Raw genomic sequence first — 26,924 nt, forward strand, 5'->3', positions numbered from 1 at the left:
GGTGCCATGATATGAGCTTGAGTCTCAGGATCAATGGTTAGGGCGCGTATATCGCCAGGGATGTGTAGCTAGATATAGTGTAGTTATGTACCCTGGTAGGTCTAGGTACTCATGCCTACTATATGTGCGTTTTGCATGTTGCCTACTATTCAGGTTGAGACAACCCTATAGTCTAGTGAGGTTCCTTTAGTGTGTATATATATATATACAGACTACTAGTTACTGTTGGATTGACTAGGATGTATACGTGTATCGAATCTCTGCTTGGACTGTAGTAGAGTAGAACTTGTTTGTGGGCCTGACCCACCATTATTTTTCAGGTGTTCGTCACGAGTAGAGGTTGTTCGTGCTGAGCGGGGATCAGTCTACTTCATTCTTCCGATGCTACATAGGAGTTCCTTTATGATTCAGTTTCTTGTTTTAGATTACTGTTATTTGTTTAGTTTGGATTTTCTAGGGGTCCACACAGTATGGATTCCCGAGTTGTATTTTGGAGGATCAGTTGTATCAGAAGAGTTTATTAATTAATGGAAATATATTATGAGGTTTATTATTAGATTATCATTTTAGTTTCTTGTCAGCATTTTATTTATTCTTTTTTATTCTTTTGTACTCTGTGTTTGTTTATTATCAATTTGTTTTGATATCCTCGGGTATTCGGGCATGGGCCTGGCCAACCCGCATTCGGAAATTCGGGGGTATCACAGACAGCGCAGGTGGTTGGAGTTTGTAAAAGACTATCATTTTTCTATAAAGTACCATCCAGGGAAAGCGAATGTGGTGGCGGATGCACTCAGTCGCCGACCTGTTGGTAGTCTTTCTGCTCTATTCACTACTGAGTGGAATGCTTTGAAGAATGTGGATGAGTTATCGGATGCTTTTATGGCTTGCATGGTGGTTACACCTTCCATCATTCGTAAGGTTTTACAAGCACAACTCACCGATCAGCAGTGTATCGACAAAGTTGCAGAGATAGCTTCCGGAGAGGTTCCATTCTACTATGTTGGGGCTGAGGGAGGTTTGAGGTACAAGGGACGGTTAGTGGTATCTTCTGCTGATGGTTTGAGGAAGGATGTGATGACTAAGACTCACCACTCTGAGTTCTCTGTTCATCCAGGAGGCGATAAAATGTATCAGGATATGAAGCGGCAGTTTTGGTGGGCAGGTATGAAGAGGGACATTGCTCTTTTTGTTTCTCAGTGTAGTACTTGTCAGATGGATAACATTGATCATCAGAGGCCGCCAGGAGCTCTACAGCCATTACCAATTCCGGAGTAGAAATGGGAGAGCATATCTATGGATTTTGTGGAAGGATTGCCGAATTCTTTCAAGGGTTATAACTCCATTTGGGTCATTGTGGATAGGTTGACCAAATCAGTGCATTTCTTACCTATTTGTACTGACTACACCTTGGAGCAGTTGGCAAGGCTTTACATTTCGGAGATTGTGAAGCTGCATGGCATTCCATTGTCTATTATATCAGACAAAAATTCGAGCTTTGTGTCTGGTTTTTGGAAGAGTTTTCAGCAGGCTTTGGGTACGGAATTGCACCTTAGCACTGCCTATCATCCTCAAACTAATGGACAGACTGAGAAGGTGAATCAGATTATGGAAGACATGCTACGGTTGTGTGTTCTTGACTTCAAGGGACACTGGGAGGATTATTTGCCACTTGTGGAGTTTGCTTATAACAATAGTTTCCAAAAGACTATTGGGATGGCACCTTTTGAGGCGTTATACGGCCGACCGTGTCGAGGATGCAACTTAGTTGGAGCCACCATGTCGTATTATTGACCGTTGGGATCAAATCCTTCGCAATAAGGTTATCCCTTTGGTTTGTGTGCAGTGGAGTCATCACAATGAGGCTGAGTCCACTTGGGAATGGAAGGATGTCATTCGCTCGCAGTTTCCTGAAATATTGGAAGAAGGTAAGAGCGAATTCTGAGGACGGAATTCCTTTTGTTAGGGGGGAAGAATGTAATACCCCTAATTTTAAAAGGATAGTCTCGGCATTTTTAATATTTATTATATTGCATTTTTATTTATTTTATTGCATTTTTTTTTATTTTTTTTATTTTTCATTTGTTTAGTTGGTTATTTGAAATTTGAATTAAATTGGTTTTATGTGCATTATTTGGTTTATTTAAATTATTAATTGTTGTGTCTATTTTCGTAAATTATTAATTGTAATATTTGTAACTCACTGTTTTAAACTTAGGTAATTAACTTACTATAATTCTGGTAATGTTAAAATTAAGTTACTTGAGTTTTTAAATACATTAATTGACTCACAGTTTCTTTTGGACATCACCTAGTGTAGCCCACATAGAATTTAATCATAGGTTTTGTTATATGGGCCGACTAGGATTAAGATTTGGGCTCCGTCTCTAAAATTACAAGGATTAGGGTTTTAGAGTTAAACCTATAAATACAACCATTATGCTTTAGCCTAGGGTTTACAATCATAATTTATGTTACATAAACGTGAAGTTAGTTCATAACACAGAGGGTTGTGAACAGAGGCACTGTAAGAATTGTCAAGGAGAAGAACAGTGAGTACCAAGGGAGGATTTTGGTGGATTAGACCAGAACCAGAGGAGGTTAGAAGGTAGTCAGTGGTTGCCGAAAGTTAGGAAGACGGCGACAAAGTTTTGAGTCCAAAACTGCAGGCAAGTTCTTATCTTCCTCTTTTCCTTTGTCTCGTGTTCTGTGCATCTAGATAGTCTCTAGGGATTAACTAATTAGTAATTGAAACTTATGTGTTTAATGTGTACTGGTTGATGATCTGTTTGCATTGAATTCAAATCTGTTTACAGTTCGTGTATGGTTGCTCCCAGTTCTGTTCATTAAAGCATATTAAAATCTGTTGAGATTTTTGTTACGATTCTTGCTTTTATCTTCTGTAAATGAACCCTGGGGATGTTAATGGGATGATATAAGACTCCTAAGATCAGTTTGTGAAGAGGAACAGAGAGGTTGGAATAGAATTATAGTTTCAGTTTTGTTCCTAACGCGGGTTAGTTCGGTAGCAAATTTAATCTCTGTAATTGATTTTAATTGTTGTTATCAAGCCATTGGGATACTACTGGGTATTAATATGACACTTAAGATTAGTTTTAAAAACTAACAGAATGATAGGAATAAACTGGAGAAGGAGCACAAAAGCTGAAACCAAGCACCGGGGACTGAAGGCTCTCAAAGGAGGTGAGAGCCGGCTCCATAGAAGTGGGAGCCGGCTCCCACAACAAGTAGAGCCGGCTTTAAGGAATCCTAGAGCCGGCTCTAGGCTGAAAGAGCCTGCTCCCAAAATTTGGAGCAGGCTCCCTTTCATTTTACGTTTTGTTTTAATTTTTTTTTTTAGTTTTCTACGTACTGTGTTTTACTATTGAAGCATGGGATTTAATCTGTTGGTTCTGGGGTTCCACAGAGAGATTAGAAGGCTGAATTTGGGTATTATTAGGACCTTAAATTGATTAAGGTTTAATTCTAAATTGTCGGGACAAACAGTGTAAAAATTAAGGCACTTCCTATGTTGTTAACAAATGGAAGATAAATTAATTGTTGAATTAAATTTCAGCAATTTAATGGAATATAATGTGTTTATAAAACTTGTTTTAGAATGCATTCAAATACATGATAAGGTCATTTAATTATTAATTTTGATCTATGCATGCTTAGGAGGCTAGTTGCTGAATTATTAAATCGTTTCCTGCAACTATATGGTTAATGCTTGAACTTAAATTGCTGAAACATTAAACAATCTTCTGAAATTGTTTTAGCAATTTATTGGATAATAATAGGATTATTTAACCTATTCACATGCATGATGGAGTCCTTGACATATTAAATTTGGCCTATGCATGCTCTGGATGTTAGTTGTTGATTTATTAAATCGTCTCCTGCAACTATATGGTTAAATGCTTGGATTTAAATTGCTAAAACTTTAAATATTTTTTTACAATTATTTGGATGGTGGTTTTTGGTTTGTAAATTATTGAACTGTTATATATATTGTAACTTACATGGATATGGATGATTGTATGTACCGGTATGGGACGGTGACATACTAGGGACGGTTTAGCTCAAAACACATAAACCTAACCTAATGGATTAATGGAATGGATTGAAAGATATCGAATCCTAATTGTGACTAAGTCAGATCAGTTGTAACCAAGTTGGATGACTTCCTGGATTAACGGATGGTAGTTAAGTCATATCAACTGAATAAGTTGAGTGACTAACTAGTTGGTTTATTGTATGTCAGTTTAATAAATAGTTGAACTACATACCCTGGATTTGGACGGACTTTATATATATGTTTATGGTACCACGAGTTGAGCTTGAGTCTCAGACTCATTGGTTAGGGTGCGTAGATGCAGTAGATGCGTAACTGGTTATAATAGGTTGAGGTGTACCCTGTTAGGTCTAGGTACTCATGCCCACCTTTGGGTTCGTATTCGCATGTTGCCTTCTATTCAGGTTGAGACCCCTATTATAGACTAGTGAATGTCCCTTAGTGTGGATATATTTATACGTATGGACTAGATAGATATTGTGAGGTATCAACGGTGTATCTGCGTATCGGGTCACTGTATGGATTGCAGTTATATTAGAGCTTGCTCGTGGGTCTGACCCACTCCTTCATTATTTTTTTCAGGTACAAGACGGTTCCAGCCTTAGAGCTTGATCGTGTTTGTCGAGGACAGTCTCACCTTCATCTGATTATGTATGACTTCTCTCGATGTTTCTACCATTATCTATTTTCAGTTTTCAGTTGCAGTTGAACTTTTGGTTAGGGGTCCATCAGTGGATTCCCAAGTTGTAACCTTGAAGATTTGGAGGATTGGAGTTTCAATTTTCAGTTACACATGGTTTTATTATTATTTTTTTCTTTCAGCTTTATTCTATCTTTATTGTTTCTTTTTGTCATCTGTGTTCATTTTAAAATACTTAAATTGTTTGATATTCCCTCGGGTTTGGGCCTGGGCCTGATCAACCTGTATCTCGGATCCGAAGTGTATCACAAAAAAGTAACATCACCACCATTTATAAGTATCTTTCACCCTCAAAACATAGTGATGTTACTTTTTAGACTATATAATATTACTTTTAGATTTCTGTGATATTACTTATAAATGGTGGTGATATTTCTTTTTAAACTATTTTTACATTTCGCCACCATTTATAAGTAACATCACAGATTTTAAAAAGTAACATCACCATTTGTAAAAAAAAGTATCACCACTTTTAATTTCAAATAATAACATAAATGATATGTTGAATTGAGTTATGTTTATATATGACATTACTTTTTAAATTATGTGTTGTTATTTATAAATAGTGGTAAAATATTACTTATAAATAGTGGTGTAATTGGCCAAACACGATTTTAGTGTCCGTTAGTTGAAAAATGATCTGATCAAATATGGACCATTTAGAAGTAACAGCGGGAAACTGCATGGAGCCTCACTACATGTGATTCGCGCCTGTAAGTGAGAAGCTTTGACACGCCTGAGGCGCCACGCACTTAGTACGTTTTATTCGGTGTGTGAAGTTTGAGTTTTGGTGGGACCATTTTCTCACGTTATATCTTTCCTCACAGTAACTCACGGCCGCAGTTGAAGAATAATAAACCTCCCGCGCTGGTCTATGCGATGTCCCACGCTCACTAGTAGCGCGTGCAAGTCAAATTACATTGAATAACAAAATTCACCACGTGTGGCGGCGTTGCCAAATGACAAACAGCCAGAACTAAGTGAGGAGTGATCCTAGGTCAATTATTAATTTTTTTTGTTTGTGATATGGAGTTAACGATTGAGACCATATAATAATTTTTTCTATGCTTAAAATTATTTTTCTTTCATGGTGATTGCCGGCTGTCTAATTTCTTCTTCTCCTAAATATTATTATTATTTCTGTTGTTAATAAAATGAACTTACTAGGGTAACAAAAATTACTCATTCTATTACTATGAGGTGAACTCTATTATGAATAACACATCATCTAACAAAAAATTTAATACATTTATGAGATTTACTATGATATCTCAACACATATCATCTAATGCTATCGAGAAAAATCACCAAATTTTAAGTCCTTGATTGAGGCATGAGGCAATTTTTCCTAAAGGCACTTTATATTTTCTTAATTTAATTACTCATGTAGCAATTATTTTAAATACATTCATAAACTTTATACGATTGTACAATGATCGTGTTGTTCAAGTGATTAGAATTTTTTTCAGTGTTTATTAAGGCAACCGAAGGTGATAATTTCTTTTCAAGAATGAATAATATATGTATTTATTATTTAAATAAATTAATTCGAATTACATAGTCAATCAATCTATTCAAGTTATTCAACCTAACATGTTCAGTACAAACCAAAAAAAATCATTTAGCCTCGTATCATTTAACAAATAAATCTTACGCTTAATTTGTTTATTTCTGAATTAAATTTTAAATTAGCTGAGTTCGAATTGCTGGTAAACCAAGTCACAATCATTTTACAAATCCTAAAATTTACGCACATTGTTTGGCATACCACCCGTATAATTTGTTTTGTTGCAATTATACAGATATGTGCACGTGGCAGTGATATAGCAATAGAATATGGTTGCAGAACAGCTGGTGAATAAAGTATGTAACGTACATACCAAAAATATGAAAGAATAAATGAGAGAATAAAATAAAAGCTTGTAACGTATCTACTACTAGGTGGAGATCACCTCTTTCTCTCACTGTCCCTATTCTCTCAGGCCCACCAATCACAGCTCGCCACATCACAATCTTAGGGCATTCTAGTCATTGTACAAAGATTATATCTCCACAAAATGACCACAATGCCCCCGCTTTCAATGGTGGTTGTATTGTAGTTTTTGTCCATCACAGCTCCACCACATCCATCACTGTATTCTGTAAGGGCATTCTAGTCATTGTACTAAGACTACATCTCTACAAAATGACCACAATAACCCCCACCTTCAAAGGTGGTGGTTATTGTAGTTTTGTCAATCACAACTCCACCACATTGTGAAGACTACATCTCAACGAAAATGGCAAAAATACCCCCACATTCAAAGGTGGTGGTATTGTATTTTTGTCCATCACAGCTTGCAAGGCATTCTAGTCATTGCAACAATGATTACATATTTACAAAATGACCAAAATGCCCCCACTTTGAAAGGTAGTTTTGTCAATCACAGCTCCACCACATCGATCACTGTATTCTGTAAGGGCATTCTAGTCATTGTACTAAGACTTAAATCTCTACGAAATGACCAAAATGCCCCCACATTCAAAGGTGGGTTGCATTGTAGTTTTGTGAGCGAGGGTACAGGCAATCAGTACTAATGGCTGTTACAAAAGTTGGAAGTAAAGGAGGAAGGAAGGGTATGTAATATAGAGAGTGTTAAAGTCATTGGTACTACCCACCAAATAAGTGGTGGGTGGTGGCTATAAAGAGATTGGTATCACACTTTACCTCCTCCCTTGCTCGCTCATCCATCATCTCATCTCCTACCTACAAAAACAAGTTCCTTGAGGAGAGAGAGAGAGAGAGTTTTAGAGAGAGAGATGGGGAACTGCCAAGCTATTGACAATGCAACTCTAGTGATACAACACCCATGTGGTAGAGTGGAGAACCTGTATTGGCCTGTTACTGCTAGCGAGGTCATGAAAACGAACCCTGGCCACTATGTTGCTCTTCTCCTAAACACCACTTTGTGCCCATCCACCGCCACCGCCACCGCCACCACCACCAACAACCCGGTTCGCATTACGCGTATAAAGCTTCTCCGGCCAACGGATACTCTTGTCCTTGGACAGGTCTATAGACTCATCACTGCTCAAGGTTTGTTAATCATAAACTGGTTTTTATATATTTGATTTGGATTTTATTTTTGAACAAGTTTAGTTAAAATTGAGTATTAAACTTTGTGTTTTTTTTTTTGGGTTTTTAGAGGTGATGAAAGGGCTGTGGGCAAAAAAGTATGCAAAGAAGAAGAAAGAGTCGGAATCAGGAGAGAATCAAGAGAGAAGAGCAGCAAGATCTGAAATGGAGAACACCACCAACCAGGTGAATTTCTTTAACCCTCTATCATTCCTTTTTTTTTTTTTTTTTTTTTCAATTGATGAGTTCAAACACACATAATTTAAAAAAAAATCACAAGAGAAAAAAAAAAAATTGTTTTCTCTTACCTTTGGTGGGTTTTGTTTTTTTTCCACAAAATGATTCAAATGAAGCTGTTTTATAGGGTTCTTCGCAAATCTTGAACCTCTGCTCATAGTTGATTCATAATTAAAATATATAGAAACACAAGGCAAGCAAAAATAACTGTGTTGAGAGAGAATTGTTTATTTATGCTTAATCCATATATACAAGACCATGTTTATAATTTGATTTGTGAGTGACTGCGCATATCCGGAGTTTGAAAACCATATCACAGTTCAAAGTGACTTGTGGGTGGGTTGATTTTTCATTACCAAAAAAGAATAAATAAAAGGCAGCAAATTTGTTCAATCTTACAGAATCAAATTAAGGCAAGAGACAGAATAATACCAGAGCCTCCTATTGTGAAGGGGTAACAAGAACACATCTAAAAAGCTCATTGATTTGTTAAAAACATTGATTCTCAATTTCTCTTTCATTAAAAGTTGTTCTCTAAATGTGTATACACAAAACTGCAGGTGACGAAACCCGAAAAACATCGATCAAGGACATCAACAGGGAACTCTGCCGCCGCCGCTGCCGCCGCCGCCGCGGCCAAAGCAAGGGTATGGCAGCCGTCATTGCATAGCATCTCTGAAGGTGCGAGCTGATTGTGTGTGTGAGAAAGGGTGTAGAACTTGCCCTGATGTGTAGAACTTGTATAGCAAAAAGAAACAGAAGGCACATCAAGTGTTGTTGTAATCAACTGCTACTCTTTAATGGAATCAGACTTTGTTAATATTTCTGTGCTATTTCAGAAGTCACTTGCCAAGAACACATGCAAAATTAAGAGGAGTAGAACAAGAAGACTATGAAACAATCATGTCATAAGAACAAAAATGCATCCTGCACACATTCACACACACATATTGTGCCAATTATGTAAACAGGACATTTCCAGCATTTGGCTATCTATGCATGCACCAGAAATTTATTGGACCTGTGCAAAACATTCCCTCCACACGGATTAGGTAAGACTTGGACTATGTCTACCGGGTATGACCTCTAAGGAATTGTTTGCGCCTATCCTATCTTGAGACGTGAGCGGCTAATAGCCACAATTTTTGAGAGACAATGACTTAATAATGATTCTCACAGAGAAAATAGAAAGAGAGATTAGTTTGAGTTGTCTTAGGCTAGGGGTAATTGAACTTGAGAAAGGTTCAATTCTGAAAAGTAACATCCTGCATAGGAGAGCCTAGGAGGGGACCATCACTGGGTGGTGTGCTCCTTTTTCATTTTCTCAGTAGCTTTCACCTGCTAGTTAGAAACACTTGCTGGGGATCACCTAATTTTACCCAATTCCTTGTTAATACAGACAGAAAGTGTTGGGACATTTCTTGAAAAAGCTTTGAACAATATGATTGTGTTTATTAGGTGTGACAGTCATTTCATCCGTCACTGGGTGACCACCAAGAAGTAGAAAGTCGAAAGGAAACGAATGACACTGCACGCCACAAAGCCTTTGCTCAAGTGGTATGTCCTCCACCTCTCCGAAAGAGAGGTTGAGGGTTCAAGATCCACAAAGCTTTAGCTCGAGTGGTATGTCTTCCACCTCTCCGAAAAAAAAGGGTCAGGGTTCAAGATCCAGTGGGAGTACATGTTGAGTAAATTTACCTTTCGAAAAAAGAATGAAAAAAAAAAAAAAAAAAATTTACACAAATTTTAGGCACATTTTTCATTTCAATAATTCAATCAATCCCACTGCCAACATACAGTTCAAAAAGATTTACTCTCGTTTTTCAGAAGTAAAAGTGGAGAAAAGAAATACCTTCTGCTATATTGCTATTTTCACCTTGATTTGCACTAAAGAAATGTTGCACATATATATATATATCTATATATATCTTTCCCTGTTTCTTGTTACCAGTACAAGTCTTTATATAAACAATGAAATGGAGAAATGTTAAATAAACACTACCTGTAATCATCAAGCCTGTGCATTTTTGACTCAGAGACAATCATACCAATCAGCTTTAGTGCATTCGAAGAAGTGTAATATTAACTTAGTACACCATTAGATCCTTCACTTTCTTTTAGTTTCTAAAGCAATCAAAACTAGAGGTGTAAAAAGCAAAAGACTGGCTTTAATAATGATTTTAAGATATTGCATGACCTCACAGAGACCATCATTAGGAACCTCACAACCAGCTCATTACAAAGAACAATCTAAGCATGAAAATAAGTGCAATGACACTTTTTGGATATCCAAAGTTGCACAAGAATAGTTTATACACAGTAAGCATGAATGTTTAAAGAAAGATCTTCAAAGTTCATCGAAATGAATAGAATTCCTTATATGTGGGCCACAGAGTACACGTGTACTCATCACCATAGTGCATGTACACTTCAGATCATTTGATTAATATATCTTTTGAGAATCCAGCCCACCCAAATGCAATCATTTCCTCTACAGTCAACCAATGAGTTGTCAGGCAGCATATACTGTAGAATTTTGGATTGTAGGTATTTGAGCTTGCTATGTTATATTAATTGAACCTTTCAATTACTATGATTGAGGAACAACTTAAACTAGGTGAAATCATACAGATCACTTTATAACCAGAGTGAATATTTTTCAATTTTTTCTTTTTTTTTTTTAATGTTTGGTGAGCGTGAAAGGTAGTCTTTTGAGGGGGTGAGAGAGCTCACTTTTTCAGTCCAAATAGATGTCACACTTGTTGATCACAGAGCTACAGAAGCTATTATCCATGTTGATATTAGATCCCCCTAGAAGGATGATCTCATTCATTGGGCTTAGCATTTTCAACCTACATTTGATGAAAAACAGCCAGAACATCCTTACCAAGCCACACCAACAACAACAAAGCCTTTTTTCTCAACTAATTCGAGTCCGCTAAATGTATCCTTATTTTCGATTCCAATCAAAGGCTTCATGTTCATATCGGTTATGACAAAAGTTTTACGCTAGATGTCAAGCTACCTAACAAAACCCTCCTTTTTTTTCGCCCTAGTTAACCCTCCTCCTTTATGCGGGCTTAGGACCGAAGTTGCACCCAAAACACCAAGAAGAGTTGTATCCTCTGGTCTAGTGCATTCTGCTAAAATGTCCAAACACTGAACTAGCACTTCAATTCCAAGCACATGCTTTGATAATCCCATATCAGGCTTGCCTATTTGAGGAGATCTTTTTATCAATCCCCTCAAAATCCCTTTTTTCCCAAAATCTATCCTTCCACAATCTGTATGCACATAGATTGGAGCAGTTGACAGGTTTGAACTATTTTTTGAACTCCACTCTTGTCCATATAAACATAAATCCATTTCCATGGTCCAAGGCACCAAAATGAGCACAAGCTCATAATCACAAAGTAAAGCTCATTCCTTGTGCTTCACCTTATCATCACATAACATATAACTAAAACACCTAAGCAGCATTGTTACACAGCTCAATGTCCAGCATAAGTCACAAGCATCATTACCCATGAAATGTCATCCCATTCAGCCATCTTTTTAAACAATTCTCTAGCTTCAACTTCTCACATGTAACAGACCCTCTTACTAAACTAGTCCAAGTACCTGTGTGTGTAATATTTGAGTGACTGTGGCACCGAAGGACTCTGGAATCGGTAACTTGGTGCTATCAAAGTACCCACCGACTAATGTTTTATCGTCACCAAAAGAAAACTGAATTTAACTGTTAAGATGATGATCATGTTTGTTGGGATGAGAGAATAGACCCATCCATAAGACAGCAAAGCACAATCTTATTTACATGAATCAAATGACTGTTTGTCAGAAAGGGCCTCGGTAGCATTGCCCATGGCACTTAGCAGAGCTATATCTTCTTCTATCCTATTGCAGAATAAATTCAAAGAGGAAGCTAGCAGTTTGATACCATAGCTACAATTACATACATTGATATAAGCTAAACTGGAGAGACATTATAGATCTAAATGAAGCATGACTCTGGACGGCCGTTGAATTGATAGCACATTCCAAAGTGAGCTTAAGAGTATTCCCAGGTGGCATACCAAAAAGCAACCCGAGGTGGTTTAAAAAGTCTAAGAATGAACCCGAAAATAGAGTACTATTAGATTTTGATGATGTTCTAGTGCGAGCGGATGTTTATCAACTTAACAAAATTAAATAGAGGACTAAATTAATATAACAACCACTTCTCAGACATTACTTGTTCAGGTTCACACCCCAAAAATTAGAAACTGGGATACATCTGTATTCAAGTCCTTCCTCTAAATATCATACCTACAAAGAAAGGTGGCCTATAATTTCAACTTTTATAGTACATAACAGTTTAATTCAACAATATGCTGAGGAACCTGCTATTTATGTTTCACCATTGATATATAAACCTAATGGCATTACAAGAAAGATTTATTAAAAGTACAAAACCCCAATTCTTCAACTATTATTTATTCATGCTCATGCTTGAAAAATTAGAAACGGAGACTCACCTCTATTTAAGACTCTTCTCTACAAAAACATATCTTTATATTTTGCCCATAATCTCAACTCTTGTACTTAAGTTGAATCTGACTCTGCTTAGAAACCTGCTATTTATGTGATATCAGAATGTCACCGCTGATATAAAAATCTTCGTGTCCTCACCCAGATGCTGTTTTCTCAGTCACTCCTTTACTTTGTTCGTGCTTGTCAAGTTGGCTGAAGTTCCCTTTCTCCTTAAAGAGCTGAGAGTGGTGGTGCTTACAGTAGAGTTGATGTTCATGGGCCACATAGTTTGACGGGCTTATCATACAACCTCCATGGGAGCACTTGAAACAAGCCCTATGGTATGAGGTGTCATCAACTGCCACCTGAAAGAACACTAATAAGACTCTTGAGGAGAAACCATGTGAAGTCCTATAATATGAACAAGCTATAGAACCGCCCGGTAATGGAAGTTAAATTTTCATCTAGCTAGCATGCATTGGAATATGGAAAGATTAACTGAATATGCCACCTTAATAGATATATATATATATATATATTTTAAATTACTTTCTTTTTCGTATACATGTAGCAGTTTTATAACGGAAGTGCCAAAAAGTCAAGATCATAAAATGTGCTTCAGCTAAACTGGTCCACAAATTAGGAAGATGCTTTAAATAATCATTTTCTGTTGAATCTAGAAATTGGGTTTTAAGTAAAAACAACAACAATTGCCCCTCTTCCTTCTCATTACTTTCTCCATACATTTTTTTTTCCCCAAAAACTTTATCCATACATTCATTAGTGTATTAGAAAATAATGCATGGTGGGACACTAACTTGTCACGTATAGTCTGTAAATTTTTTTATTTTTTTTGCTTGAACACTTGACTTTTTAAGTAACTTTCCAATTAAAATGCACTAGTTATGAGTTCTATACTTAGTTTTTTAGTATCAGAAATTTATTAAATTAGAAAAAAAAGGGATTATACATTTGTTTGGATTCTTGAAAGTTTTTATCTCTTCATTTACTTTTCCTTTGAGCTCTCTCTCTCTCTATGTATATATTTTTACGTTCATCAAACAAATATATATATATATATACACACACACACACATTGCACAATCACTGTGTTACTGGAAGAAACTTGTAAAAGCCAGTGTTATGAAATCGTTAGGACCAAGTCCAAACCAAGGCATAATAGGTCTAGACTAGACCAGATGTTAGAGAAAAATATTAAACAAAACAAAAATTAGAATTAAATCAGACCTACACAAACATCTTGAGCAAAGTTGCACAGAAGTTTGCAAGAACTATCGATAGAGGAAAAAATGATTATTTTCAAGCAACAAAAATGATTACTTTCAGCAAAGTTCATGCCCCATTTACGTTAAAATGCTAATTTTATTTATTTATTATTATTATTTTAATGATTAATGTTGAAGCAAGATTTCACGGCGACCCGGAATGACGTCGAATCTAAAGAAGAAAGAGAAAAGGTGATCGGGAAGGCACTGGCGTAAGAGCCTCTGATGATGAAAAGAGACGAAAGCACTTTCTCAGGGATTTGTGTCGTACCTGCTTAGTTGACCAAAACCCCCTCTTTATAGAGGTACCAAGTTGCATTCAAGTAGGAAAGTTATTACTTTTACTTTTCCAACACCGATGGGGAAACCTTCCTTTATCCTTATCCTTCAGTTATTGGGAAACCTGTCCTACTTCATAACCTTTCTGATGATGGTCAAGCTTCCTGCTAGGTAAAGACTCCATATTAGTTACCACCCCATTCTCAAACACGAAAATGTCAGTGTTGTGCATCTTATATTTTTCTTTATCCCGAGTCAATAATATGAAAAAATAGCACAATTTTTGCTATATAATAACACCTTGTTAGCGATCTTACAGATGCTACGAACATAAAAAACAATTTATTAATAAGCAAGTACATATCTATGTTTACTTGTGCATAGATAATATTTTAATGCAAATAATAAAGAAAGGGCTTAGATATAAATATTATTAGCTGAATGTAAACATAAGAATTCACGCAGCTTAGCCGGTCAGTGCATCCAACTACCATCCTAGGGTCTTGGGTTCAAGCCCTCATTCTAGCACCAAAATGCCTCTATTTTTAATCAAAGAAAGAAGCAGCAGGAAGGCGGTAGGATGCTGCCACATGGCAGAGAGAGAGAGATAGAGGCAACAAGTGGTTTCACAGAGGTAGCAAGCCAAATCGGTGGCAAGATCAAGAAAAGATTCGCCCAGAAGTAACAATACCAGAGTAAGAATAGGAAGCTAGGAAGCAATTTCGGTACCAAGATCAAGAAGCAATACTAGAGTAAGAGATAGGAAGCCAGTTGAATGGTCACATGATAGAGAACAGTGGCAGCAGCCTTTGAAGGTATATAAAAGGCGTGGCAAGGATCTAAGGCTCAAACCTTAATTTGGCACATGCTAGACGATGGGTCCACTTGGAGTCTTGCATAATTAGGGGGATTCAACTCGTCCCGATCCTCACTCTGCTCTCCCAACTACAAGCTTTTCTTCTGCTCCCTGTGTTGTCGACTAATTCAAAAGATTGGGGGGACCTGAATCACGAGTGGCAAAGCTGCAATCAGTACTGAAAATAACCTCCGAAACAAAGAGGGAAAGAACAACCTCCTCATTTGCAGCGAGTCATGCTTTGCATTACAAATAGATATGGATTTCCCGAAAACTTTTCTAATACTAATAGGGCAGGAATTCTTTGAAAACGACTCTAGTTCCAGTTGACTCTCGGGCACACAGGCTTTAGACACGCCAACAGACACTTCTTTTCAGGATTTGGAAGCTTTTGACTCCCCTTTTGAGGCTATTGCTTAAGCCCCATGAATCGTATGTTTGTGACAATAGGGACAGAATTTTCGCAATTCCAACCAAACCCGTGGTTGATCCGGGGGGACAAAATCAAAGCGCTTGATCCTTAATTCCTACCGCTACCATATAGTATTCATCTCTACCTGGTGATAAATAAAGCACCCGTACCTTTTTTGGTCTTTCAGAAATTTCATAAAACGGGCTTTCGAGAGACCCCAAATGACCAATCCTCGCATGAATTGCTAAGGATCCAATAAGTCCAACATTGATTCCTTCAGATGTATCAATTGGGCAAATACGCCCATAGTAATCTCCCTAATTATGCAAGAGTCCAAGTGGACCCATCGTCTAGCATGTGCCAAATTAAGGTTTGAGCCTTAGAACCCTCCTTGCCACGCCTTTTATATACCTTAAAAGGCTGCTGCCACTGTTCTCTATCATGTGACCATTCAACTGGCTTCCGCAAAATGATTCCTCTCGCCATAGAGATATAAAACTGAAAAGCACAGATATGTATACCGTAACAAGGATATGATTCCTCTTCAGTTTTAATTTTTGTTTCAAATTTTGAATTGTTGCCGCCTTTCCACGCCTTTTTAAAGGCCAGCTGAAAGAAAGAAGATGCACTCCTCGGTTTCTTTCAACCTTTGGAGGTAAACTACTTCTCTTCGATTGTTGCTTTTCTTTTTTTTTTTTAAATTAGTTCCCATACTCTACTTCTTTCAGTGTGGCTAATGTAAACACAGAACCGGAAGACACCGTTCAATCTTCCAACTCAGAATCCAACTTGACAAATTTCCGATTCTTGTATTACATTCCTAGTTGTATTTCTATCCGTCCTCCCCTCCCCCATGAAAGGGCTTCAAAGGCTTCTAACTGTGAACTTTGCCTTTTTAAGTGTGCCTTTGTGGCTGGTTTACGTCTTCCCTTCCCTCCTTTTATTAAGGAGTTTTTCAGCTTTTTATTGCTCTCAGTCAACTAAACCCGAATGCCTGGAAAACTCTAATGGGATGTCTCGTATTATGGAAGGTCTATGGCAACGCTCCCCTAACCATAAATGAGAACCTCTACTACTACATTCCGAAGAGAGTAGACCGATGGTTGAATCTAACTAGTCGGGGTGAGTGTCCCCTAATTGAGGGACCCAAACAGGCCAGTCTGGAGTGGAGAAGCCGCTTCTTCTTTGTTTAAAGCAACAACTAGGAATTTTCTTGCCAAACAGGGGTTCTCCATCCTCTGAACTTGGGGTCAATTAGGCCTCAATGGTGGGTTAAATATTTATGCGTGTCTCATTATATGGGGGCTAACATCCACTCATTTCCGCAGGTTTCCAACTATCATCCTTCTCTAGGGGTGGCAAAAATCCCCAACCCAGTGGGGAATCGCCCCGCCCTCGCCCCATTTAAAGCGGGTTTGGAGAACTGTTTACTTAAATGGGGTGGGGATGGGGGTTAAAAAAAAAAAAACCGGCCGGTTGTGGGGCGGGGGCGGGGGACTAAGATCCCCGCCCCATAACCGCCCCGTTTAATATGTTAAATTACTAATTTACCCTGCCATGTTAATATATTTACCAAATTAACCTTCACTATATATATTGGAAACCCTACACTTCAGTTTCAGACATCACTTTCATTTCGTTGCTATTGAGACGGCAGCCGTGTCTCTGTCTTTGAGCTCTCTCTCAAACCCATCATTGAATACATCCACCATTTCATTTTGCTATTGAGTCAGACCAAATCCGGATGAGTCGTTGGAGAGTGTGGTTAGGGACGAGGTCTGGAGGCTGTTGGGTGAGTTCGCCATCGTCAAGCCAGCGTTGGATGTTGGAGCGGTCGTAGGTGACTCCGCTGTGGAGAGTCACAGGGGTTTTAATGACGTCCAGTGAGATTGGACACTTGAAGAAGCTAGGAATTATGATGTCCAAACTTCTTGGTTGGTTTGACTGTGAATCTGGAGGCTGTTGGGTGAGTTTGGGAGGCGGCGAGGCGGTGGGTGAGTCGGGATCAAATCGAGTCAAACTAAATCCGGATGAGTTGTTGGAGAGTGTAGATTTTATAGTTTGCAGTTGCAGAGAGAGAGAGAGAGGGTAAGTTCAGAGTTTTGATTTTTTGATTCTTGAACAATCTGAAATGATATGCCGATATGGGTTTTGAACTTTTGATTCTTGCAGACAGATAGATAAACTGAAAATATATGGGTTTTGACCTTTTGATTCTTGTAGATTTTGTAGTTTGCAGTTGCAGAGAGAGAGAAAGAGAGGGCAAGTTCAGAGTTGAGAATGAGAATTGAGATGGAGGCGACTGGGGAGGCTAACATGATTTGCACTAAAAATATAATCGGTTATGGGGCGGGGCCGGGGGCGGGTGATGGGGATTAGAGGCATAAAATTAACTAGTTATGGGGCAGTTTTGGGGGTACCAAAATTAAACGGGGGCGGGGATGGGGAATGAAAAACCCGCCCCAAACCGCCCCATTGCCATCCCTATCCTTCTCAACTGAGGTGGAGAAGAATATAAAGCATTCTTCTTTGGTAACTCCAATCTCCCTGCTTGCCTCTGGACTTTGTCGTGGGGTGGCATCCGCCGAGACCTCTCCTTTTAAGGCTTCCTCAAAAGGTACGACTCCCCTTTCTTCATTTATTTATACATTCGCTTTACAAGTAGCAATTACCTTATCTAATTGATTCATGTCTAGATTCATTTGCCATATCGTCAAGGAGATTTGGGAAGGACATCATTTCTCACGTTCAGGAGGAACGATCCAAGGAAAAGACCCTACTGCACTTCCCAAAAGAACTCGACCATCCCAAAACGAAGGGAACCCCCCTTCGGTTGGCGGTTCTTCTTCACCCGCGGTCTTCCATGGCCAAATTGTGCAAGAAGAGTCACTCCCCTCTCCAGCGGCGTTCATCCATTCACCTGGTGTATCTATTCTAGATGACATGGCTTATGCCCATGACGTGGTGGATAGGGCGTTAGTGAATCTATATGACTCTGAGAGGCTTAAGTCAACTTCAACCAAACACCTTTCGTACATACAAGTACACAATGTTAGTCGGGTAAGAGCAACTCCATCAGTGCTCTTTTTGACGAAATTGGGCCAATTTTTGAAGATTGGATGCTCCAATGGACTATGGGAAAAGTGGGCCCCAAAGAATGACTCTTGATGGAGGTAGCTAGAAACCAAGAGTGGGTTGGTGATTCTTGGTTTCCTAACGGCTATAAAATTTATAGCCGTTAGAAATATAGCCGTTAGGAAAAAGTTAAAAAATAAATTTTATTTTAAATTTTAAAAATATTAAAATATTAATATTTTTGGAGAGCGAGAGTGCACCATTAGAGTACATGCGATAGATAAAATTTAGAGACTCTAAAATGCTGACGTGGGTATAGAAAATGTTTATGTGGCTATTGAAAAATGCTGATGTGGCAAATTCGGAGAGCCTAATTTTAGAGAGTCTATTGGAGATGCTCTAAGGGCATCTTGTTACCTTTTACTGCTTTGGTTGAATTTTTACAGCTTGATCACTTATTTAAAGATTTTTGATTCCTTACAAATGGAGGCATACTCCAAGGAGTTGTCCCAACATGCTTTACTGGCGAAAAAGAGCGTGGCCTTCCCGAAGACGGAGTTGAAAACCGAACAGCAGAGTCACAAAGAGGCCGAAGCTAGTTGGAATTTAGAGAAAGGAAGGCTTGAGATGGTATCTCAGAAGCTAGCTATTGAAAGATCTAATCACATTTGATAGCCAGTTGAGGTGCTGTACCTCTCGAATAAAATTGGCCTTCAATAGCTTCTTTACCTCCTCTGGTATGGCCAAGTTCCTTTCTGGAGCGAACACCCGTCTCTTATCTAAAGGGTTTGAAAGATGATAAAATTGGCCTTCAGCAACTTCTCTAATTCCTTTGATATGGCCAAGTTCCTTTCTAGAGCGAACACTCGTCTCTGACATGTTTGAAAGATGGATCCACATTGAGTTGATGTTGCACAATAGTGGGGTCTATGCCAGGCATGCCCTCATGTATCAATGCAAAAACATCTTGGTTCCTTCTTTCAATCGCTAGCTTTCGAGAAAAGTCCCTCTTAAGCATTCCCCCCTCTCTAAACTCCAACCAGCCTCAGCCTCTGTGCGACTCTACTGTTCGATTTTCAACCCCGTCTCCAAGAAGCCCACGCTCTCTTCTGCCAGTAAAGCACATCGGGACAACTCCTTAGAGTATGCCCCCATCTGTATAGGGAATCAAATTTCTCTAAATAAGTGATCAAGCCATAAAAATTCGACCAAACCGGTAAAAGGTAACAAGATGACCTTACCCGACCAACATTGTGTGCATGTATGCACGAAAGGTAATTGGTTGAAGCTGATTTAAGTCTCTCAGAAGCGTATGGAGTCACTAACGCCTTATCCACCACGTCATGGGCATAAGCCATGTCGTCTAGAATAGATACGCCAGGTGGATGGTTGAACGCTGCTAGAGGGAGCGACTCTTCTTGCACAAGTTGGCCATGGAAGACCAGGGGTGAAGAACAACCGCCGGCCAAAGGGGGGTTCTCTTTGTTTTGGGGTGGTTGAGTTCTTTTGGGAATCCGCAACAAGGTCTTTTCCTTGGATCGTTCCTCCTGAACGTGAGAAAGTATGTCCTTCCCAAATCTCCTTGACGATATGGCAAATGAATCTAGACATGAATCAATAAGATAAGGTAATTGCTACTTGTAAAGCGAATGCATAAATAAATGAAGAAAGGGGAGCCGTACCTTCTGAGGAAGCCTGAAAATGAGAGGTCTCGGCGGATGCCACCACACGACAAAGTCCAGAGGCAAGTCAGGATATTAAAATTACCAAGGAAGAATGCTCTAAAGCTTTCTCTATATTCTTCTTTGCCTCAGGTGAGAAGGATGATAGTTGGAAACCTGCAAAAATGAGTGGATTCAGCCACCATATAATGAGACGCGTATAAATATTTAACTCACCATTGAGGCCTAATTAACCCTAAGTTTAGGGGACGGAGAACCCCCGTTCGGCACGAGTATCTTGGTGAGAAAATTCCCAGTCATTGCCCTAAACAAAGAAGCGGCTTCTCCACTTCGGACTGGCCTTGTTAAGTCTCTCAATTAGGGGACACTCACCCCGGCTAGGTAGATTCCACCATTGGTCTACTCTATTTGGAATGTAGCAGAGGATCCCATTTATGATTAAAGGAGTATTGCCACAGACCTTCCATAATACGAGACATCCCATTAGAGTTTTTTAGGCATTTTGGGTGAGTTGCCCCAGGGCAATAAAAAAAGATGAAAAACTCCTTAATAAAAGGAGGGAAGGGAAGACGTAAACCAGCCACAAAGGCACACTCAAAAAGGCAAAGTTCACCGTTTGGAGCTTTTGAGGCCCTTTCATGGAGGAGGGGAGGATGGATAAAGATACAACTAGGAATGGAGTACAAGAATCGAAAATTTCTCAAGTCGGATTTTGAGATGGAAGATTGAACATCTTCTGGTTCCGTGTTTTACATTATCCATGTCGAAAGAAGTAAAGTATGGGAACTAATAAAAAAGAAGAAGAAGAAGCAACAAGCAAAGAATCATAAAACTGAAGAGGAATCATATCCTTGTTACAGTATACATATCTTTGCTTTTCAGTTGTATATCTCTATGGCGATAGGAATCACTTTTCAGATATCTCTTGTGATGTGAACATTTGACTTGGCTTCCTATATCCTACTCCGGTATTGCTTCTTTTGAGCAAATCTTGCTGCCGAAATTGCTTCCTAGCTTCCTATTCTTACTTTGGTATTGTTTATTTTGGGCGAATTTTTCTTGATCTTGCCACCGACTTGGCTTGCTACCTCTGTGAAACCACTTGCTGCCTCCATCTTTCTCTCTCTCTCTCTCTCTCTCTCTCTCTCTCTCTCTGTGCCACGCGGCAGCGTCCTACCGCCTTCCTGCTGCTTCTTTCTTTGATAAAAGATAGAGGCATTTTGGTGCTAGAATGAGGGCTTGAACCCAAGACCCTAGGATGGTAGTTGGATGCACTAACCGGCTAAGCTGCATGAATTCTTATGTTTACATTCAGCAAATAATATATAACTAAGCCCTTTCTTTATTATTTGCATTAAAATATTATCTATGCACAAGTAAACATATATATGTACATGCTTATTAATAAATTGTTTTCATGCTCATATCATTTGTAAGATTGCTAGCAAGGTGTGTTATTAATGTGATATAGCAAAAAATGTGCTATTTCAGGATAAAGAAAAACAGAAGACGCATTACACTGACATTCTCTAAGTTTGGCATGCAAACACAAGAATGGGGGGCAACTGATATGGAGCCTTCACCCAGCAGGAAGCTTGACCATCACCAGAAAGGTTATGAAGTAGGATGGATTCCAATAACTGAAGGATAATGATAAAGAAAGGTTTCCCATCTGTGTTGGAAATCTAAAAGCAATAACTTTCCTACTTGAATGCCACTTGGTACTTCTATAAAGAGGGGGTTCTGGTCAACTAAGCAGGTACAACACTAATCCTGAGAAAGTCCTTTCCTCTTCTTTTCATACTTCCGATCTAGCACTGACTTGATCATCGGAGGCTCTTAGGCCGGTACCCCACCGATGCCTTCCCGATCACCTTTTCACTTTCTTCTTTAGATTCGACGTCGTTTCGGGTCGCCATAAACTCTTGCTTCAACAATTAACATAACAGTGCAAGTATTTACCTTTTCTATCGGGTACACAGTTCTCTTGCAAGCAAAACATTTTTCTTGAGTTCCAGCAAACATACTTGAAACTTTGCTGCTGGTATGACCCTGTGCAATTTCATTCAAAAGTTCGTAATTAATAACTAATATGACAAACACGTAAAGCTTCAAAAAACTCAGTATTAACTCCTCAATATAACCTATATGTCTAACAGAGAGGGATTGTTAAACTTGGCCATTATACCTGATCAGCAGATCGATCAACTCTAACAGTTTTTGGAGTACCTAGAAGATTTAAACGAAAAGAAACATATAAGAATAAAGCACTAAGCTTATACATAACAGAGGAAGTGAATATTCCTGAGAAGTGGGACACCCTCAGCTACCTTCAAAACTTTTATCCAAGCTGCCTGTCATCTTAAAAAGTTGATCAAAATGAGGCTTGCAATATAGCACACCTTCAAAGGAGCAATAATTACTCAGCTGAAAGGAAGAATGAAATTTAAGGGTATATTAGGAAATAAAAAATTACATATATGGTTGGAAATGTAGAAATATAAGAAAGAGATAATACCCTTTTTTTAACAATGTTAAACAAGAATCAATGGAGAAACCTGCATTTTATTCAATAAAAGATCTCATGCAGAAGCTCAAGGAACATAAAAGAGGTATATGAAGACCGAATCGGGGTTTGAAGCACTGACAGGCTAGCGCAGATTTTGGATTCTCCAATCTGTCACAGACATCACTTTTAGGATACAATAGCAACAATTACAAGAATTTCCTATGTGACTACATGCCTTATTCATGAAGATCAATTACTTATTCACATCAACCAGGTTTTGGTGTCGGGAATAAATGGTGGTCCTTACAATTTACTTTATCTATATTACTAGGATATATGAGACCACTAATACAATTTCAGCCACAAAATTCTTTAATTTAATTTCAGGAAGACGAGCAAAAATCTTTGCCGTGTTTCTATAAAATCAAAGGAAGAAAATGAGTCAGCTAATCACACTTTCCCTATGAAAGAAATGGCTCCTCCTTAAATGCATTGTCACCTTATTACAAATGAGGAAATCAGGAATTGTAGAGATTCTGACATCAAGTGGTTAGCCAGAACTTGAACCTGCAAGCCTTTGTTCCAACTATCTGGTTTTATGGAACAGTCATTGATCAAGCTTCGGGACTATTTCATGACTCACTCTTTGCTTGACACCAGTCCTCTATAAAATGAACCGAAAATCTAAGAAGGTGCTTGGTTGCAGACATGCTAGCCGTGAACGTTGGCTAATATGTTGACACCAGTTGCTAAGTAGGGGAATTGGTCCCATTGTTTAAGGAAGTAAGTCCCTGTAACTAAAGGTCCTAATTCTCCTACACTTCAAATTGTCTAGTCAAAAAGGGTAGAAGGTCCATTTGCTATAGGGAACTGAATTCATCTCTTTAGTATTTGACTACTTAAGAGAGTCAGACAAGAATCCCTATTGTGACAAAAATCAGTGGTAGAACAAAATTTTGTAACTATACTAGGTTTACGTCTTTAGTCATCTTCAAGAAGAATGCTAATGTTGCTAAAATGAAAATCTAAAGGCAAACATACCGACAGAGATGGAAAAATTAGATCTTGTATGAGACAACTAATTGTCTAATGAGAAGATATACGTGAGGCCATTAGAGAGGATGATGAGGAATGGGATAGATATAGTAAGAGAATTTTAAAATGTCATCCTTTCAATTGATGAAGTGACAAATCAACTGATAGGGGGACCAGCAAGGAGTCATATTTTGACATTGAAGATACCACATGAACAGGAGAATGGCCAAGATGACATGAATTGAAGTAATGAGAGAAGACACTCTAACCTATTTTGGAAAAATGATTTATGGATAAACAGAAAGGAGAAATGAAGTCTGAATGTCCAACTGAAACATGCATAGCTGGAGTTACCATGCCCGAATCATGGAGCAGGATTTGTTGATGAGATAAAATAGTTGAATAAATCCAACTGATTTGTACATTCTTATTGATCAAATCCTGGTGAAAAAAGATCATACTACCAAAACATAGAACAAAGAGAATTACCAGCTAAGGATGGACATATAGTTACCATCTTCAGGATTAAAAAAGAACACGAGATGTTAGGCAGTTCATGAACCAAGCATCTTTGGAAGCTAATTAGAAAAATAAATAAAATACAATTGGTTACGATTGAAATACATGGAGGAATGAGCTATAAAATAGATTCACTCAAATTTCTGGTAATAGCGAAGACATAGCAATGGATGTTATCAATTTTCTCTCCTAAATGACTATTTGTATCCTGTAGGATCTCTCTCTCTCTCTCTCTCTCTCTCGGTCTCTCTCGGGAGCAACTCGCAGGTGGTTGCATAGCTGATAATCAAAGAAATATGGTTACAACTTACATGTCTTGAAATGTGTCGTCTTTGGCAACCATGGTGCATACCCCAAAAAGGAATTTCATAAAGAAAACAGACTAGCATAATTTTGCAGGAACGTTTGGCTTGTACAAGCTTTTACGTGACATTTTAATGCTCAGCAATTCAAAACTGGGTCATAGAGAGAAAATCGATCAGATAAATGACTTACAATTCAGAACTCATAATTTTACTGATACAAATATCGAGGATATTACATTATTTTCATCAAACAATGAGCTAGCTATCACGTTCCCAAGTCTCGAGATGACAACAAACAGAATACTAGAATTCCTTTAGATTCTTATGAAGCATAAACGATAACCAGATTTTATCAGCTTCATTTTACCACGTACAATCTAGAAATTTCACAAAATTCTCTGCCTATACTCTACTATTCAATAATCTTAAATGCACAAATAATGATCTTTCAATCTTTTTAGCACTTGGGTCAATCCTTACATCTCAATTGACTAGCTTGTAAGCTGCTTCATTGACACAATGAACAACAATATGTCCAGAAAGGGAAAATTGAAAATATCCAGAAAAAGAATCAGCATTTCCTTGAAACCCTAATGGATCCAATGACCCATATCAAAACATCAGCCAACAGAACACATTCATTCAACAAATAACCTTCAAATACGTAAAACCAGAAAGCCTATCCATTATGAAACAAACTCAATCTAAAAACCCCCAAAACATAGAAAATATATCAAAACTTTACAAGAAGCTCATAATGATCATCATCTTTAAACAAAACCCAGCAGAAAAACCAATAACAAATATAAAATAACATGCAATTTTCACATATACATTTCTAAAAATATCTATGCCTCTGTACATATATACTGATTATGAATCACAGATGATGAAATGAACCTTAAGGGTACCCTTGCAGTGGTGGCACCTAAAGCAAGCTTTGTGGTAAACCTTGTCATCAGCTGCGAGCTCATCCACCAAATACACAGTCTTTTCACATGCCTTGCACTTTTGGGTTGTCCCTCCAAAAGTTGCCATCCCCTCGATCGGATTTTCAAAACCCACAAAAGATTCCACAAATTAACTTCAAAGCAATTGAAACTGAGGAGCTCTCGTCTTGATGAATAGAAGAGCGAACAAATTTTAAAATCCTTCCACCTCGCTTTTACCCTTTCTTTTCTTTTTCTCCTCTCTTGTAATTAGGGATTGCAAAATACCTCGCCCGTTAAGTACCCGCCCCACTCTTCCGTTTCTATGGGTGGTTAAAAGATTTTGAAGCTGGAATTAGACTAGATTAAAATTTAGGCATTTTTATATTCAAAATTATTAACTACTATTTGTTTAGAAAATTTTAATTTATTCTATTTCAACTACTAAATATCCTTTTATATAGGAGTAATTTTTTTTTTAAATCTCAAGTTACCATTGAGAAGTTAAATCTTATTTTATCTGCATAAAAAGAAAAAACACAATTAAAATTTGTTTCATTAATTTACTTTTGTTAGATTCGTAATACAATTACGAAAATATTCTACAAAACTCGTCTCCGTTCCCGCCACGCGTTGTCCCATTTAATAAACAATTTTGGACGAGAATGAGGATTGTGGTGATGGGAAAAGGATGGCGATTCTCGCCCCAAATCACCCATTGCCATCTTTACTTATGATTATTTGTTTATTTATTTTCTTTTCCTCTTACTAAATAAGAGAAGAAAACAAATTATCTGTTGGATTGGACTACACATGCCATCTCAGTTGAAAATCAATTGATGTCCAATGAGGATAGGATAGACCTTTTTTGGATTTCAACTCCAAACCTACTCGTGCAAAGGGACGGCATTGTATGCTCCACTGGCCAACACTATCCATTTTGTTTTCTTTTTTTCTTTTTATCTTCCATTTTCTTCGTCTCGCTTTGTAATACCCTTATATTTTAAAAGTTTATTTTATCTAATTTATATACATTATTTGAATTAATTACATTATTTGAAGTATTTGTTTCTTTATGTTATTTAATTGTTTAATTGAATTGATTGAATTATGTTTTAATTAGTTAATTAGGTTACTTAAAATTATTTAATGTGTATTAATTGCCATTATTTGCTTCATTGTGGAATTTATGTATTTAATTAGTTGTTTTCTTTCATTTGATTATGTATGGATTCGGCTTAGAATTAGTAGAACTCAAAGGAATAGGTTTGGACTAGTTGAGGAAGGCCTAAATTTATTTGCGGAGGCTTTAGGCCCATGGGAATGTTGGTGTATATATATATATATATGTGTGTGTGTATATTAAATGTCTTTGTTAAACACTAATTGACTCTAGAG

The 26,924-nt window shown here is 37.9% G+C and overlaps 2 protein-coding genes across 3 annotated transcripts; one reads left to right on the forward strand and one right to left on the reverse strand.

The window, feature by feature from the left end:
• Window positions 1–7,418: 7,418 nt before the first annotated feature.
• Window positions 7,419–8,960, forward strand: LOC132280736 (uncharacterized). Its single transcript, XM_059782456.1, has 3 exons — window positions 7,419–7,851; window positions 7,961–8,076; window positions 8,688–8,960. The coding sequence occupies exons 1-3, from the start codon at window positions 7,575–7,577 to the stop codon at window positions 8,817–8,819; spliced, it is 525 nt and encodes a 174-aa protein (XP_059638439.1). The 5' UTR covers window positions 7,419–7,574; the 3' UTR covers window positions 8,820–8,960.
• Window positions 8,961–12,305: 3,345 nt separating this feature from the next.
• Window positions 12,306–25,834, reverse strand: LOC132280734 (LIM domain-containing protein WLIM1-like). 2 transcript variants are annotated; one of them, XM_059782454.1, is made up of 5 exons: window positions 25,498–25,830; window positions 22,560–22,656; window positions 22,418–22,458; window positions 22,192–22,281; window positions 12,306–13,004 (listed from the first exon to the last, which is right to left on the reverse strand). In XM_059782454.1, the coding sequence occupies exons 1-5, from the start codon at window positions 25,633–25,635 to the stop codon at window positions 12,795–12,797; spliced, it is 576 nt and encodes a 191-aa protein (XP_059638437.1). In that variant the 5' UTR covers window positions 25,636–25,830; the 3' UTR covers window positions 12,306–12,794. The 2 variants fall into 2 exon arrangements, with proteins under 2 accessions (XP_059638437.1, XP_059638438.1); XM_059782455.1 differs by having other exon boundaries at window positions 12,861–13,004; window positions 22,257–22,281; window positions 25,498–25,834.
• Window positions 25,835–26,924: the final 1,090 nt, after the last annotated feature.

Source organism: Cornus florida, unplaced genomic scaffold (genome assembly GCF_030987335.1).
Source record: "Cornus florida cultivar Cherokee Brave unplaced genomic scaffold, ASM3098733v1 CherokeeBrave_3.0.0_Hap2_Chr11, whole genome shotgun sequence".
Taxonomy (NCBI): domain Eukaryota; kingdom Viridiplantae; phylum Streptophyta; class Magnoliopsida; order Cornales; family Cornaceae; genus Cornus; species Cornus florida.

Coding starts and splice junctions, on each gene's coding strand:
- LOC132280736 (XM_059782456.1), top strand. CDS start 7,575: ATGGGGAACTGCCAAGCTATTGACAATGCAACTCTAGTGATACAACAC. Junction 7,852..7,960: donor TAGACTCATCACTGCTCAAG/GTTTGTTAATCA, acceptor TTGGGTTTTTAG/AGGTGATGAAAGGGCTGTGG. Junction 8,077..8,687: donor TGGAGAACACCACCAACCAG/GTGAATTTCTTT, acceptor ACAAAACTGCAG/GTGACGAAACCCGAAAAACA.
- LOC132280734 (XM_059782454.1), bottom strand. CDS start 25,635: ATGGCAACTTTTGGAGGGACAACCCAAAAGTGCAAGGCATGTGAAAAG. Junction 22,657..25,497: donor ACTGCAAGGGTACCCTTAAG/GTTCATTTCATC, acceptor TCTTCCTTTCAG/CTGAGTAATTATTGCTCCTT. Junction 22,459..22,559: donor CTTGGATAAAAGTTTTGAAG/GTAGCTGAGGGT, acceptor TAAATCTTCTAG/GTACTCCAAAAACTGTTAGA.